The sequence below is a fragment of the Aythya fuligula genome, chromosome 2, assembly GCF_009819795.1.
Source record: "Aythya fuligula isolate bAytFul2 chromosome 2, bAytFul2.pri, whole genome shotgun sequence".
In the NCBI taxonomy this organism is placed as follows: Eukaryota; Metazoa; Chordata; class Aves; order Anseriformes; family Anatidae; genus Aythya; species Aythya fuligula.
Genome location: NC_045560.1, coordinates 56,078,051 through 56,095,034, shown reverse-complemented (window position 1 = coordinate 56,095,034; position 16,984 = coordinate 56,078,051). Strand labels below are relative to the sequence as shown.

Sequence of the window (16,984 nt, the reverse complement as noted above, 5' to 3'; positions counted from 1 at the left end):
AAGGAAAGAATATGAAAAGAGCAAGCGTGGCATTTTTGATTTACAGTTATAAGTTGAAGGTTTTCTATTAAGGGAATGGAAAAATGTTTATATTAACATGTACTAATTAAGTTTTCAATCCTTACTTACTTGCCATGTTCCTACTCGCTATAGCAGATTCTTTACAGTGTTTAAAATAATTTTTGCCTTTATGCTATTTTCAGAATCTCAGCATTAGATTCACTAAGTTGAAGAAGTATGGAATGGCATTACTCACATTTCACTTGACCCTCAGAAGTGTGCTTGCTAGTAACAGCATCAATTTATTGGGTTGCAAAATTTCATGGGAATAAACCAGTAGATTAGTGGAGTTAGAAGACAAGAAGCTTTGAGACCAGACTGGTGTACAAAGAATACATGAGAATACAAAGAACTCTGAAAATTATTTAAAAGCTATTTAGAAATTATCCAAGTGTGTGACAATCGCCAAGTACATCAATACCTGAGAGGAAAGAAAACCAGGGATCATACTGTGCTTGTTCTTCTCAGGGCTAGAGCTCCTGTTGTTATTGAGCTCTGTAGCCCAACAGTCAGTGATCAGAGACCTGTTGGTGTGATGATTCCAATAATGACTGCAATTGTGTTCATAAACACATTTTTCCTGTTTCCTTCATTCTAGAGCAGGAGAAAGGAGATGTAGCAAATCTAACTTTTGTCTATTAATGAATAAAACCCCACAACTCCCTTGGAGATAAGCAGTTTTTATTATTTGTCTGTAACCATTTCACACTTGCTTCTGTATTCTTTTTTTTTAATGTCGATCAGTCACGTGGTAACTTTCAGAATTAGGTTGATTATATTCTCCATTTTGTAGAATACATTTATATTACAAGCAGGAAAAAACATGTTTTACTATGTAGCTAGTGAAAAGTGGCAAAGTTTTAATTTAGTTCCCACTAAATCTTCCACTTTGCTTCACTGGCCACAAAAGCTTAGGTTTCTAATATAGAAACCCATGTGAATACTTGACCAAGTGCTTAATAAGGATTATTTTATTTTTTAAAACCTTACAAAATGAATGTATTTTTACTCTGTATTTTATATGTTCAGCTGAGATGCTGAAAGATTAAGGCAAAACTACCTAATCATTTTGGTGCCCAGGAAACTGCATCAAGTGCCACTGAAATTTTTTTGCAACTTACTTGCCTAGCATCTCATGCAGTCGCAACTGGGGGCAGTCAGCTCAGGGACAGTCACAAAGAGAATGCAGTTCCTGTGCTATTGGGCACAGGATTGTCTCTATATTATCTTTGTGGAAGGCTGTCCTTTCTCATTTGTCCACAGATATACATTGGGCACTATGAGATATGCATCTCATGTTGTCCACATGGTTGGACACTAGGCAAGTTTCAGTTCATCATGTAAATAAAGGAACTATTTTGAATGTATCAATCTTACTCTTTACGAAACTCCATGTTATTCCTGGAGTGGGTCTACTGTCTGACCTGAATTGTCTGAGCATTGAAATTTGTTTAGCTTATTTAAAACTAAGAGCAAGCTAACTACATTAAAGACTACCCCCATTGTGTTAAGAAAAAAAGGTTACTAATGATGCAATCAGCTGATCATGACAACAAAGATGTAATATTATTTGAAGACTGAAAGATTGTATTTTCACAAATTCAATCTAGATGTAAATACTGGATCTTAAATCCTGGGAACAAATTACCAAAGGATAAGTTTTCATCAACAAATACTTACAAATCAAATTCATCCATTTTTGTTGTTGACTATAGATCTGGTTCAAAATGAAAAACAAACAGCAACAACAAAAACCACAAGGTACGTCAGCCTCAGTTGTTTAGGATAGCAGGATGGATAATTATAATGATCTTTTCAATAGTGTATAAATCTCTAGGGAATAAATAGCTTGTGATTATGAAAATAAATTAATGTCATACTGTTATTCAGAAATTCATTAAGTCTCTGCAGGAAACATTACTTCTAACCTTTCAGTGTTGACTTCACAACCCTAATGTTATTTTAATATATTTGGTGTACATTTTAGGTTTAAAAAGGAGAGATAATTTTCATCATTTGGTGTCATCCTGACAAAATCTGCATGATTCAGCACAGAGGTTGAAATCTTTTGTTCATTATGCATCTCTGAAAAGTACCTGATAATTTAAGCAGCAGTAGAAGTCTGTCATCTGTTATATTTGATACCCACACCAGAAGGGAATCAGATATTTGCTGGTGAGATATCTTGCAGATCTCTGAAATATGATGTTCAGTTTCAGGATCTGGAGAAACGTGTCTGTTGCTACCTTTGCTGCGCTGCCAACTGTGATGCCCCCTAAAGTAAAACTATATCTGTTGTTTTGTACCTGAAAGCAGTCAGTTCCCTTAGCAAAATGTACAAATAACTTGGTAATATTTCTGCACATAAAAAAGTATGAACATTTATTACGTAGAAGGATGACAAAAGCAACTCAGTCTTAAGGTGAATGAGGAAGGTGGAGAGGTAGCTCTTTGTTTTGAATGCTAGCTTTATGCTTCATTACTCCAACTAAATTAAACAAAAATAATACTGCGGGAGAAGAAAAGAACAAGTGTTTTACTTGCATCCAGTTAACATTAATCATGTGGACACAGTAGCAATTTTCATATGATTGTTGTTTTTATTATTGTCCTGATTTTATTAGGAAAACAACAAGCATCAAGCTTGTTGTGGTTTAACCTGGTTGGCAGCTAAACACCACACAGCTGTTTGCTCACTCTCCCCCCTCCTTCTCTGGGATGGGGCAGAGAAATAGGAAAGTGAAGCCTGTGAGTTGAGATAAAGTCAGTTTATTAAGACAGGAAAATAATAATAACAATAGTAATAAAACAATTATGATGATAATAGTGCTACTACTAATAATGTGTAGAAAACAAGTGATGCACAATGCAATTGCTCACCACCTGCTGACTGATGCCCAGCCTAACCCTGAGCAATCCGGCCCTCCTCCCCTGGCTAGCCACCCCTATATATTGTTTAGTATGACATCAGATGGTATGGAATACCCCTTTGGCCAGTTTGGGTCACCTGTTCTGTGTCTGTCCCCTCCCAGCTCTTGCTGCACCCCCAGCCTGCCCGTTGACAGGACAGAATGAGAAGTTGAAATGTTCTTGGCTTGGTGTAAGCACTGCTCTGCAACAATTAAAACATCGGGGTGTTATCAGCGCTTTTCTTATCCTAAGCCAAAACATAGCATTCTACCAGCTACTAGGAAGAAAATTAACTCTGTCCTAACTGAAACCAGGACAAAGTTACATGACGTTAAAGCTCAGTAATAAATTTGAACACGAAACTTGTATCCAAGGTATCATATCTTGCTGTACTATTCCTCCAAATCTGTCTTCAAGTTTAAAAAACTTTTTCGCTATGAATCGGTGTACAAAACTGGTATCTCTAGGAACCGTCTGTCAATAGAAGTCAGATTTCTCTCTTAAACATGTATTTGAGGTTTATGTTGAAGTAATACAAAATAAACATTCCTGTAAATGAGATCAAGTTATTTTTAAGAGTAGCAAAAGTTAAGCAAGTTATGTTAGCCTACTGTGTTATAAAGGTAATGATGAATCGTGATGAATATGTGAAAAGCTAAAAGGCAACAAAAACAGCATTAAGCATTATTGTTTCAATGCATTGGATGAAATGACATTATACATCTGATTATACACACATGGCTATAATATGTTTTTAGTATATGATGACAGGATTTGGACCTCAAGGAAACCCTCCAGGGAATCAGTAGAGAATATAATGGAGCAACGTGACCAAAATTATGTTTCTGTTTCAAAATTGCTTGGAAGTATTTGGGACATAGAAAAGAGTTGTATTCTGTATATCAGAAACATGTTACTAGATGAAAATAAGATGCATATTTCATCCTAATGACCACCTTTTATTTTTTAAAACCTTACAAAAACATGAAATATGTAGATCACCTTTTCATCAAATGTGATCTAAATTGACTTAGTAAGTTCCAAAGTTGAAAGACTGACGCACAGAAAAGCACACAGATGCCCATACACATTTTCAGTACAGGATTGCCTAGGAGCTGTGTTACTAATAAACCATTTTTAAGACACAAAGCAAATAATTATTTCTTGATGTAAATTTAAATAGGAGATTGATATAAATGCAGTGATCATTGTTTGAACATTGCTTGTACAGTAATGCTCAAAACTGAGCTGAATTAACCAAACATGAATTTATTGCTTTCTGACGTATTCCATTTTTTTTTTCAGTTTATTTGATGTTTTTATTTCCTTATGCAACTACTTTTTAGTGGTTTCAGTGTGTGTGTATTTTTTTTCCAGCTTTGTTTTTTTTTTTTTTTTCCTCTTCTTTTTCATACATTCTTGAGGTTAATCTCATAACATTTTCCTTTATCCAGTCCTTTTATTCTTGGTTGTGTTTTTTGTTTGGTTGGTTGGTTGGTTAGTTGGTTTGGTTTGTTTCCCTTCAGTTTACATCATGATTTGGGCTGGATTTTCAAAGATATCCAGCAAAAAAGTGTTTCAGCAGCAGTGAGGTACTTAACTAGGTTTGACTCAATTTTCTAATGAAGTTGTTTTTTTTACAAGAAAATGTTAATGTAGTGAGACTGAATGCTTTGTTGAAACAACTTGGTTTCCCTGGAATCTACTAATTGCAGTCAGCTAGTCAGCTTGTGCTGAACCAGTACGTAATGTGAGTTTTCCAAGGTCTGTGGATTTGGGCTCACTGCTCTGTTCAATAGCCTTCCACAGCACCGTTGACTGAAGTTTTCCTTTTTATTTATTTATTTACTTATTTACTTATTTATTTTGTGCAGGCAGAGGGCTGACAGCCATGAGTAAAGCTGTCAGGTTGTCAAGTCTGTTATCATTCTTGTGTTCTGGAAGTATTTGGTTTGGGATACTGGGGATTTAAAAAAAAAAAAAACAAAACAAAAAAAAACATTTAAGGCTTAGCCCATTTTCCATGTTTAACTCACCTCGAAGAAAATGCAGTTTTGTTTTCCACAGATACTTTCTATCTGTCTATGGACATTTCCATATTTCGTAATAATGTGCTTTTATTAATGTGTTTTGGCATTAAAAAATCTGATTACAAGAGATGTATAGATGGAATACTATGAAACATAGACTCCTAGTGTTTTCACTATTGTTTCAAAATAAAGCTAGAAGCCAATTTTTCCCCCCCCCTTCCCCTCCCCCAATAAGGTCAGACTCATAAATTGTTCCAGTTATTTCCTATGCTTAAAATGCCAGTGACAAAACATAAAATTCAAGAAATATTATAACAAGTGTATAATTAAAGTAATGAGAACAAAAACAAGCAACAGAAACAAACAAACAAACAACAAAAAAAAACAACACAGTTCTTCTTTCTCTTCTAACTGGACAAGAAATGTCATTCTACTATGCCATTCATTGCCACAAGTTTACATCACCCTAGGAAGAGCATACATTGAAGCATTATTAATACTTGTCTTTGCATAAATAGTTAATTTGGATGGAAAATTCTTTATCAATTAAGTCATGTTTGGTTAAAGAGTTGTTTTTTTTTTTTTTAACTTAATAACATTTCTTTTCATTCAGTCTTGAGCCTTCTTATTTCAGAGATAATTTTTCAATTATGAGAATTCCTTTTAAATCTTTTGTTGTAAAAAGTGATCAAAAAGTTTACTCAAAATAAGATTTTGTGATGTACTTGCTGTATCCATAGAGTACTGAATGATATTGCAAGTCTGTCCTTTTACAGAGAACTAAACACATTTTTGTCAGTTTTACTTAATTTTATTATTGAGCTGGATGTTACTGACATTTTAGTTTTAATTTATAATTTAGCTTTGGCACTTATAATTACTGACTAGAGTATTATTATGGTGTAAGCATAGGAATAAAAATTGAATCTGAATCTTAATTTTCCCTAACTTTATTTCCAAATATCATTAAAAAAAATTACTTGGATTCTCTGTGTTTGTTGTTGCTTTTTTTTTTGTTTTGTTTATAATGCAAAAACATTATACTGAATGTATAGTGTATATAAGTGTAGTATATATCTATGTATAGAGATATAGTGTATCTCTTCAGTTTGGCTGAAGAATATTGATAAAGCCAAAGTGAATTTCAAAGATCATACAGCTTTAATTGCTGATGCTTCTGCTGAAGATAGTTCCTGTACCAAAAGCTTATCTACTTTTTCAATGTAATTATTTGGCACATTAAAATGCATTATCTATTCCTATAAACCTGCTCTAGCAACTTTTGAAAAATAAGAACTTATCAAATTGTGGTTTTAAGGAAGCTAGTTATGAAACTCTTACTGAGTACTTTCGAAAACTACATTCAACATATGCTCAAACCTATTAGTTAGAAAGGAATTGTGGGCATATTTTCTTATCTTTCTTCATTGTTAATACTTTATTGACCTGTGGAGTTCTGTCTTTAAGAAAAGTGTTTGTGACTTAAAACACTCTTGAACTTTTTGTTGCAATGTGAGCTTAAAGAATTTGGTATCCAATATTAGAATAGAAGTGCTTGTAGAAAAGAGAATTTCAGAACTGGACTGATGAGACAGTGCTACCTGTTTTACAGACACATGATCCATCTTGATCATTTTCCCAGTCTGGCTTAAAGAAAAACTCCTTTACTAGAGGAGAACACTCCTGGCAATAATACTTCAGTGAGTTTGAGTTTAATAAGCTGAATATTTTGTTTAGTTTATACAGGTATTTCCAGCTTTTCCTGAAAAATAGTTTTGTAAAAGAGGGTTCTTATATGAGGGTTGTATATTTCTGTCTTTTTTAGTCAGAGAGTCACTCCCCATTTAAAAATAAAAAAATCTACAATATAATGTGGGTCTGCATTATGCTTTTAAATCTTTTTAAACTCTTTGTAACCTTGGTTTTGCAAATTGTATAAATTCAATTTTTAATGAAAACCTCTATTTCTGAGCCTGTGTACAAATCTCAATAGGAAAAAGAAATTTTACAGCAATAGTACATAATTCACAAGCTCCTGTAAATTGATTTTGCAGCCTTGCAATGATGGATTTGGGCCTGATGTTTGCATTATCCATGGAGCATGTATTACTGTACTGCATTTATCTAAATGAAGGCTGTATTTAAAGGATATTGTTTTGCTGGAGACTAAATGAAATGCATGTTAATTATCCAGGAAATTGATGACAGAGTACCCTATTCTCTGCTGATGGTGTTTATACATTCAGCAGATGTTACTGGATTATAGACCAAAAGGAACCTTCAAAATGTCAAACACCTGCTGGTTTGTGCTATAAGTCTTTCTGTCAAAGGATTGGGAAAGCACAGATCATAGAATCATTTAGTTTGTAAAAGACTTCTAAGATCATTTAGTCCAACCTTTAACCTAGCACTGCTAAATCCACTGTTAAGCTGTATACCTAAGCTCTCTACATCTACACATTATTTGAAGAATTCCAGGGATCGTGACTCAACTACTTCCCTGGGCAGCCTGTTCCAATACTTGAGTTAAGAAGGTTTCCCCTGAGCCTCCTTTTCTCCAGGCAAACCAGCTCCAGTTGCTCCTCTGAAGGCTTGTTCTCTAGAACCTTCACCACCTTCATAGCCCTTCTTTGGACAGGCTCCAGGGCCTCGATATCCTTCTTGTTGTGAGGGACCCAAAACTGTACTCGAGGTGTGACTTCACCAGAACAAAGTACAGGGGGATGGATGATCACCTCCCTGGTTTTGCTGGTTACACTGTTCCTGATGCTAGCCAGGATGCCATTGGCCTTCTTGGCCACTTGAGCACACTGCTGGTACATATGCAGCTGGCTATAAACCAGCATCCCCAGGTCCCTTTCCATCTGGCAGCTTTTCAGCTGCTCTTCCCCCAGCCTATAGAGTTGCATGGAGTTGTTATGATTAAAGTGCAAGACCTGGCACTTAGCCTCGTTGAACATCATACAGCTGGCCCCATTGGTCCAGCCTATCCAGACCCCTCTGCAGAGCTTTCCAACCCTCAAGCACATCAACACTTGTGCAGAACTTGATGTCATCTGCAAACTTGCTAAGGGTGCACTCAATACCCTAGTCCACATCATTGATAAAGATATTGAATAGAACTGTCCCTGTGGAACACCACTAGTTACCAGCCTCCAGCTGGATTTAACTGTATTCATCACAACTCTTTGGGCCCAGCCACCCTTCCAGTTTTTAACCCAAAGAAGCATACATCCATCCAAACCATGAGCAGCCACTTTCCCCAGGAGAATGCTTTGGGAAATGGTGTCAAAAGAAGGAAGAGTTGCTATTCAAAGGGACCTGGAAAGGCTGGAGAAGTGGGTCCATGTGAACAGCATGAGGTTCAGCAAGTCCAAGGTGCTGCACCTGGGTTAGGGCAACCCCAGACAGGAGTACAGATTGGGAGAACTCACTGAGAGCATCCCTGTGGAGAAGGACTTGGGGGTTCTGGTAGATGAAAGACTCAACATGAGTCAGAAGTGTGTGCTTGCAGCCCAGAAGGCCAACTGCATCCTGGGCTGAATCAACAGAAGTGACCGGCAGGTGGAGAGAGGTTGTTCCCCTCTACTCTACCTTTGTGAGGCCCAACCTGGAGTGCTGCATCCAGGTCTGGGGCCCCTAGCACAAGAAAGATGTGGACCAGTTAGAGTGAGTCCAGAGATGGGACACGAAGATAATCAGAGGACTGGAGCACCTCTCCTATGAAGAAAGGCTGAGAGAGCTAGGGATGTTCAGGCTGGAGAAAAGAAGGCTTCAGGGAGATCTCACTGTGACCTTTTAGTACTTAAAGGGGGCTTATAAAAAAGATGGACGACTCTTTACTCAGATAGATAATAGGACAAGGGGGAATGATCTTAAACCAAAAGAAGATAGATTTAGACTTGACATTAGGATGAAATTCTTCACTGTAAAGGTAGTGAGGCACTAGAAGTTGTGCCAAGAGAAGTTGTGGATGCCCCATTCCTGGAGGTGTTCAAGGCCAGGCTAGATGGGGCCTTGGCCGACCTGATCTAGTGGGTAGCATTCCTGCCTATGGCAGCAGGGTTGGAGTTAAATGATCTTTAAGGTCCCTTCCAACCCATAGATTCTGTGAATCTATGAAAAGCCTTACTGAAGTCTGGGTAGACCTCATCCACCAAGTGTGTCACCTTAGAAGGAGACCAGGTTTGTCAAGCAGGATCTGCCTTTGATAGCCCATGCTGACTGGGCCTGAACATCTGGTTGTCCTGGAAGTACTGCATGTGATAGCACTCAAGGTAATCCGCTCCATTGTCATCTGAAAACATGGATTTTTTTCCACGGTGTGTAATAAGCCAGTTCACACACTCAGGAGAGAGATTGTTTTTAATCAGGCCTCAGTTAAACACAGACAGTACCTCTTCTCTTCCAAGGGAGAGCTTTTTCCTTTACACCATGAGCTTCTTGGCACCAAGGTTAGACTGACAGGTCTGTAGTTTTCCAGATCCTAATTCTGGCCCTTCTTGTAGATGGGTATCACATTTGTTAGCCTCCAATCGACTGGGACCTCCTCTGATAGACAGGACTGCAGAAAAATGATGGAAAACATCTTGGGTCTATCGACCCTTCTGGCAGTTCCCTCGATAGCCTTGGGTCGATCCCATCTGGCCCCATAGACTTTCATACATCTAAGTGGAGTAGCAGGTCACTAACCATTTCCTCATGAATTAGGAGGGCTTAATTCTGCTCCCCATCCCTACCTACCATCTCAGGGCATAAAGTATGGAAAGGTACAGGAAATAATTTGGATTTTGAGAATTACTCTTCATCATTCATTTAATCGAATTATATACAAGATATCCATCCCTCCTGAGCAGCTGATTTTGCCCCTAATTCTCTTAAATTTAAAACAAAAAACCACCCATGTTAAGACAGTCTTGTTAAGATTACAGCAAGCACATAACTAAACAAAACAAATTTTGTCTTGAAATTTGGAGCATTGCCTTGCATGCTCACAAAATATATTTTTTAAAGATCAGCTTCTTTATTCATTGCATAGTTATGTGATTCCTGAAACATGACTCAGAGAACAGCCAGCTGTTCAATAGGATTTTTAGTCCTTATTCAATGTATGCTTTCTGTTGTTTATTGTCTTCTGTTCAGCTCAGAAGACAGAACTGTAATTTTCCTTCTAAATGATTACCACTCAAATATCAAAGTGCATCATAGACATTAATTATTGTATCTAACAAGCTCTTCTATGAAGCAATGAGTGTCATGATAATCGTTTAGTACATTAATAGCAGCAGTAGAGAAAAATTGAGGTGACCTATTACATGTCGTAATCTGGTAAATCTTCCTTACATTTACTACCACCCATATCTATTGTGCCCTGTACATTTTGTCTCTCAAATTTTTGATGACTTTATTTTGTAGTAGTGTTCCTTACTGTCCAGTTGTTTCTTCAGTTGTTTTTAGTTCTACTATTGGAATGTATTACAGGATTTTATATGGATTTATTAAGATATTAGAAGTCACCTTTTCTTTGTTTATGACTACCCTGTTCACTGTCTCAAGATCCCTATTTCTGCTGAAAATTACTCATGAAGGGGCGAGAAGGGTCCTTTGAAAATGTTGAGAATAACTGAATAGTAGTCTTTAACATCAGTGAATGAATGGATTGTGCATAAACTGACAAAAAAAAAAAAAAAAGACAAAAACCCCACTATCATTTTAAGTGGTAGGTATTGTTTACTTTTAAGCTGGATGCTACAAAAACTTTTAGCCAGAGGTAGAAAACTACAAAACAAGCACTAAATATTTATTTCAGTCATTTTAAAAACACACTTAAGAACAGTCCTCTACTGATTTACAAGGTATTACAAACCTTGAGATTAAGAGATTTTCCTGTGGGAGACAGCTATGGTTAGGAGGGAAACTGGACGCTCATTTTCCAGTGGTTAGTACATCAGAAGCAAAGGAAGAGTTTTGTATTTTTGGAAATTTGAGAATTGAAGGGTTCCATATCTGTTGGAGGAAATGGGTTATGTCAGTGTTTCTACTTACAGGAAGATGGCTGGTGCGTGTAATCTAATTGTTAGGGGATGGATATCTTCTACAGAACAACCGCTCTGGGTTGGACACTTCTATTAACGCAGTAATAACTGAGTAACAGATCAGTGATGCAGAATGGAATACTTTCTTACCTAGCAGCAGCTGTTATGTGAGTTCAGTATATCTGTTGTGTAGAAAGAGGACGTGTGCTGCAGTTTCGGTATTGTTCTGAACACTGATACTTTTTAAATCCACTATTCATTTGGTCACTATCTCAGAAAACATTTAAACTAAATTTAAGTGTTACCTAGACACTCAGAGGACTTTACTGCCTGTGCTTTCCTTCATACCAGAACCTTTATAGCATGTGAGATAGATTTAATACAACAATTTTCTTCTTCTTTCCCTTAGGCATTTCCTGGAAATACAAACTCTGATAGTGTGGTTCGACATGATTTACAACATCCAGTTATCGCTCGCTATGTACGTATAGTTCCTTTGGACTGGAATGGAGAAGGCCAAATAGGGCTGAGAATTGAGGTCTACGGCTGCTCCTACTGTAAGTTTTTCCATGATCTTTTTTTTTTTTTTTTTTTTTTTTTTTTTAATTCTAAGTAGAAACTGTCATTGGATCTCAGCTTAAATCTGTTGCCTAATGTTTAATTGAGTTGCCTAGTGCTTAATTGAGTATTGTAAACTTAAGTCTGAGTTGCTTGTTATTTCTTTTGTGGGAGATTCAATACTGGAATTTGTGATAGTTCTCTGAAGTCACTCCTTTTGAACTTCATGGCTGATTTTTTTGCAGAAGACTATTATATAACCTTGAACAGTTCCATTGAAGAAATGACAGTGTTCAGACAAATCTCATGTTGGGTCCTAAGGGGAACAGCTGGGAAACAAGAAATAATTCATTGCTTGGTGCTAAAGATAAAAATAAAGCAAATAAGAATTCTATCGAAGTATCTCAGATTGTCTAAATATATGACATGTTTTTCAGAGACTTTTCCATTCATTAGTATATGTATATTAGTATATGACTTCAGAATTTCCTTTGAAATCCAAATGAGGAGTGGTACAAATGGTTAAGAGCAAAACTGATTATGTTTTAAGAGAAGCAAGAGAAGTTTCTAAATGTCATTCCTACAATTTGATCCTGCCGGTACCTGAAGAAAGTCTACAGGCTTGCAAAAACATAAGTGTCTGATGTCCTATTTGTATTTAATTTTAATGCAGTATCCTGCTTGTAGGTATTTTAGCTGTAAGGAGGTATTTGAGATTTGCTTTAAAAAAAAAAAAAAAAAAACAACAAAAAAAACACAACAAAATCAAAAACAATCAATCAAACAAAAAAAGTTTCTTGAAGTCTCATCCATTGTCTTCACTGGGTGATTTAAGAAATATTGGAGACCTTTGCCATCCTAACTAGCAATTGTGCTAATTAACTAGCAAAATGTTTTGTGATTTCAGTCTGTTAGATCCGTTGTTTCCCCAAGCAGAGAGGGTTTCCACAGGAATCCAGAGTCAACTTTTATTTAAAGCAGCAAAATTTAATGGTGCCCACATAGCAGCTCAAGCTGTGATCCTCCAAGGAGAAGCTCAGCCCAAAACTTTCCCTGGGTTCTTATACTCGTACAATCTTCATTTTGACCGCTACAGTCCAATCAGTTCTTGACACATACAAGTTACATTCCTTCAGATTGGCGGTTTGTTGTGAGGCAGGCTGTTTTCTGTTGGGGCAGGATTTCGTCTGGCAACCCCCTTGGTCAGCACATCACCCCTTTGCCATCAGAACCACTCAAGCTCCCCCACAATGCTGCTTTCTGTCACTCAATCACCACTACATGCCAGTTTCAGGTTATGGGGAGCTTATGGGCAGCTCATACTGTGGCCTAAGGCTTCTCTAAATTTACTCTACTAATGTCAAACAGCAGCTCCCCCAGTTCCTTACAGCAGCTTGTTTCCCTTACACGGTTGTTGATTTGATTAGGATAGATAGTCTAAAGGCTATATTCTTTCATTAAACACCAATGGGAACCACAAAGAATATTTTTTCTATTTCCTTGCAATGATTTACCCCCCCCCCCCGTTTCATACATTTTAATGTATGAAACTGCAAATAACTTCTGAGCAATAGCTAAGAAATCAAATCAAACTTGTGGTGTTTGTAGCACTGTGCTGAGGGCCCTCATGGATGTTAGATACATTTATAAAAACAAACAAACAACAGTATATTTGTTATCTGCAGAACCGTACATTATTCCAATGTTTCTTACTTGAAAAGACACTAAGCTTCTGAAGTTTTAGGTAGCACTGTTTGCATGGCTCCTAATAAATGTTTATTATCACATTGCTAAAATGTTTTACAGGCTGCTTTAAGCAGAGCCAACACTGTAGCATAGTTAATTTTTGCAGCGTGATGAATATTTACTTGTAAGTGTATCTACTTCAAATGCAAATTTAGGTATTTAATGCAAGAAGTCAACATTTAGTTTGTTTTGAAATATGACAGTTTTTAACAGAAAAAAATGCCTTTAAATAGTTGAATAAAGCAATAAAACTCATGATTTTTGCTGAAATATTTACAGGTAAAAGTATTTCTTTATTAAATAGATAGACAAAGTATTGTAGATACATAACAAGATGCTTTTAGAGACTTAAAGTAAATGTGAGAAAAAGCAAAACATAGCTTGTTGACAAAATGATTTCAGTCATTTGATGAAAAGTTGCTTGGTTGACAGACTGTATATTTTTGGAGGAGAACAAAAAGCTTCTGCCAAGGAAACAATGTGTGGGACTACAAAGATATTGATAAAATGTGCATTCACAGTTGAACTGAGGTAGCCAAACATAACTTTGTAGTTTTGCTCAGAGAGTAGTGTTAGTCTGTTGGCATTACCAGTGATTTAATTTTTTAAAAAATAACAATAATAATAATAATTTATATTATATATTTTTAGGGACTTTTGTTTCAAAAAGCTCTCCTAGAATGTTGTATGGATTTTAGATGCAGGAAGCAGTTAGGATGTCCCTGAAATTCAGTATCAGTAGGTAGCAGAGCAATTGAAAAGAAAAAAATAAACCTCACTGTATTAAAAGAGAGGAAGACAGCACCTTGGTATGACTATCAGAACAATGTAGCAATGTGTAAGAGTTCCAGATTTGTCTTCAAATGCATCATTTGGAGCAAACTGTGTAAAAACTCCATTGTTGCATGTATATGTGTCATATAGCAAAGTTTTTAGTCCTATGATTAGAATAAAGCATGAGTCTCCCTCTACAAGATTCAGAATGAACCTTATGTTTATCTCTGTGACTAAATGGTGACATCAAATTTGAAAAAGATTTTTAATTCTCCATAGGGAAAAACTGACTGCCTAATTAATAATAATAAAAATTATAATAAAAAAAACAGTGAGTAAACAACTTGCTTATTGGATATGTTCATGGAAGAGTTGCATGAGAAAAACAAGCTTGGATAACAACATCAAACAAATTATTATATGACATAAAAACATATTTTAGTCATTGGGAGTTTTAGGTTTCATTGTAAAAGAAGCTACTTAAGACACTCAAAAGTGGAAAAGAGTCTTTATGCTTGCAGTGACATAATTTTTCAAAACGCAAATTATAAGGAAGAAAGCAATATAACCAAAGGCAAAGTATCCAACCAGTTAAGGCAAAACTGGTGGCAGATTTTCATTCATTCTCTTTTGGAGATAGAGAGCAAAAGGATGTGGCATATATCTTCCATCATGTCCAGTTTATGAATGCTGACAAATTGAAAAGTCATGGCATCTGGAGGCTCTGGCAACTAAAATATAGTACATTTTACTAACAATTTTGAATATCATAGTAAGCTCCTGCAAGATCACTGATGGCAATGAAGGATTAAAAGAACTAATTAATAGTTCCTTTAATCTCCAATGCTTACAAAATGGAAATAGCATTGCATAGTCTTTGGCTGCACTTTTTAACCTTATCCTCATAACCTGGGTGCTGAAATCCTGTGGTGTGAGTGGAATGTACTCACTGATATCTTGGGCTTTTTTTCATACAGCTTGGTTGTAGATTTTCTGCATCTAAACTCATTGCCTGAATCTTTTAGACAAAGCTGTATGTCTGACAGTAAGAATTTGCAAATTCCAAATGGTTTGCATCTGAGGTGTAGGATATACTTGAAAAAATCACTTGGAGACAGCAGAAAGTCATGCAAATAATATACATAAGGTAAATAGAGAGCAGGAACAATAAAGCTCTATGAATGTTTGCAAACTGAGCTTTTTCCATTCATTGACCAGATCTGTTTGCACTTATGAAGCAGTGAAAATGAACAAATGTCGTTTGAGCTCTGTTAGCAAATCTGTTCATTTCAGTTGTTAGCTATACTATTTGTAGTGTGCTGTGTCAAATGTTATTGTTTCAGTTTTATGCTGGATGACTGATTTTTTTTAGGGACTGAGGGAAAAGAAGGAAAAATAACAAACACAGACCACAGAGGTTTATGAAATAATAATTTTGTATAGAAAACATTCACTATCCAGATAGTACAGTGAAAAAAAACCTTGGTCATGTAAAAATTTACAAGAGCAAAAATAAGGTTAGGAGATGCTGTTGAGGGTTAAGCCATGAGGGTTTCAAATAATCAATTCTTGCAAATGTTTTGGGAGTACTGAAGTGCTAAAAATTATGGATTGAACAGGTCTTGGACTAGTTAATCCTATCTGCCTGCAGTGACCTAAGCCGTTTTTTCCCTTGGCAGTTAATTCCACGTTCAGCTGTACTCATTGTTAGGAAATTTTCTGTAATACTTGAAATCTCCTTTTCTTGATTTCATGCTGTTGATTCTAACTACCCATGTCCCCTTTATTCTCTCATGTGGTTGCCCTACATACCTAACAAGAGCTCCATCCTCTTCAGAATTATCTATTGCATCTACACATCAAAGGGAATATTTGAAGCAGGTAAAAAAAGCCACTGTTATTTCACTTGTGTGGAATTTGATCAATTTTCACTTGGCCAGATTGAATAGCTGGACACTGGACATTTTGTTTCATTGGCATTACATTTAAAAACAAAACAAAATAAAATACTAAAACACATGAAAAAAGGTCTATTGAAGTGACATGATTGCTATCGGAACACTTTATGCTGTATGAAATATATTTCCATATGTGTATGTGTACATATTTCTTCTGTCACACTTTTCATGCCTAATATTCACCTAAATGGTAAGGATACTGATTTGGTCCCCAAATCCATGTAAACAATTCCCTACCTCCTCTCATGATATTTCATTACTCATAATAAAAGCGCAATTAAGTTGTCCAGGCAGACTTCTTTGACCATCTAAATGGTGCAACTGCATAAAAATATTAAATAGGAAGAACAATTTTGAAGTGTATATTTTGTGCAATCATGTTCTCAGAGTTGTAGCAATTTTATTAAATTACTGGAAGTAAAGTTGCTTTTAATTTTGGGTAAAATCAGAGAATTGACAAAACTGTTTAGCAGAGGTCCATGTGAGCTTAATAGCTTTGTTTATGACAGTGGATGGAACAGTTAGGAGTTCTAAGCATCCAACCTTTTTTTCCCCCTATTTCTCCAAAATTTCAGTATTTTTATACTGGGTAGATGTATACATATTTAGGTCTATGTGTTTGATTTTTAGACAACATCATTGCAGTTCAACAGGTACAAGCATAGCTTGATATTCTCTCTGATATTAAAGGTGCATGGCTGAATAGTCACAGTTAAACTATGGAGAGTGAGGGAATTGAACTGTTGAACTTTTAAAGATTTATTTGAATACGTGCTCTATTTGAAAGTTTGCTTCATTGTTAAGATATTTTCTAGCTTTTTGACATGGAGGGGATTCTTTTTTTCTTAAGAGTCATGAAAATTGATACTTTTTATTACCCATACTTTCTTAGTTCCATGGTAGTCTTTAAATA

At 36.0% G+C, this 16,984-nt stretch overlaps 1 protein-coding gene across 1 annotated transcript in view; it reads left to right on the top strand.

Moving 5' to 3' along the window:
* The window catches only part of CNTNAP2 (contactin associated protein 2), a 1,149,595-nt gene that overhangs the window by 488,721 nt on the left and 643,890 nt on the right, over positions 1–16,984 (top strand). Inside the window, 1 exon segment of the mRNA XM_032182107.1 lies at positions 11,445–11,592. Within this exon segment, the coding sequence (XP_032037998.1) occupies positions 11,445–11,592 (148 nt within the window).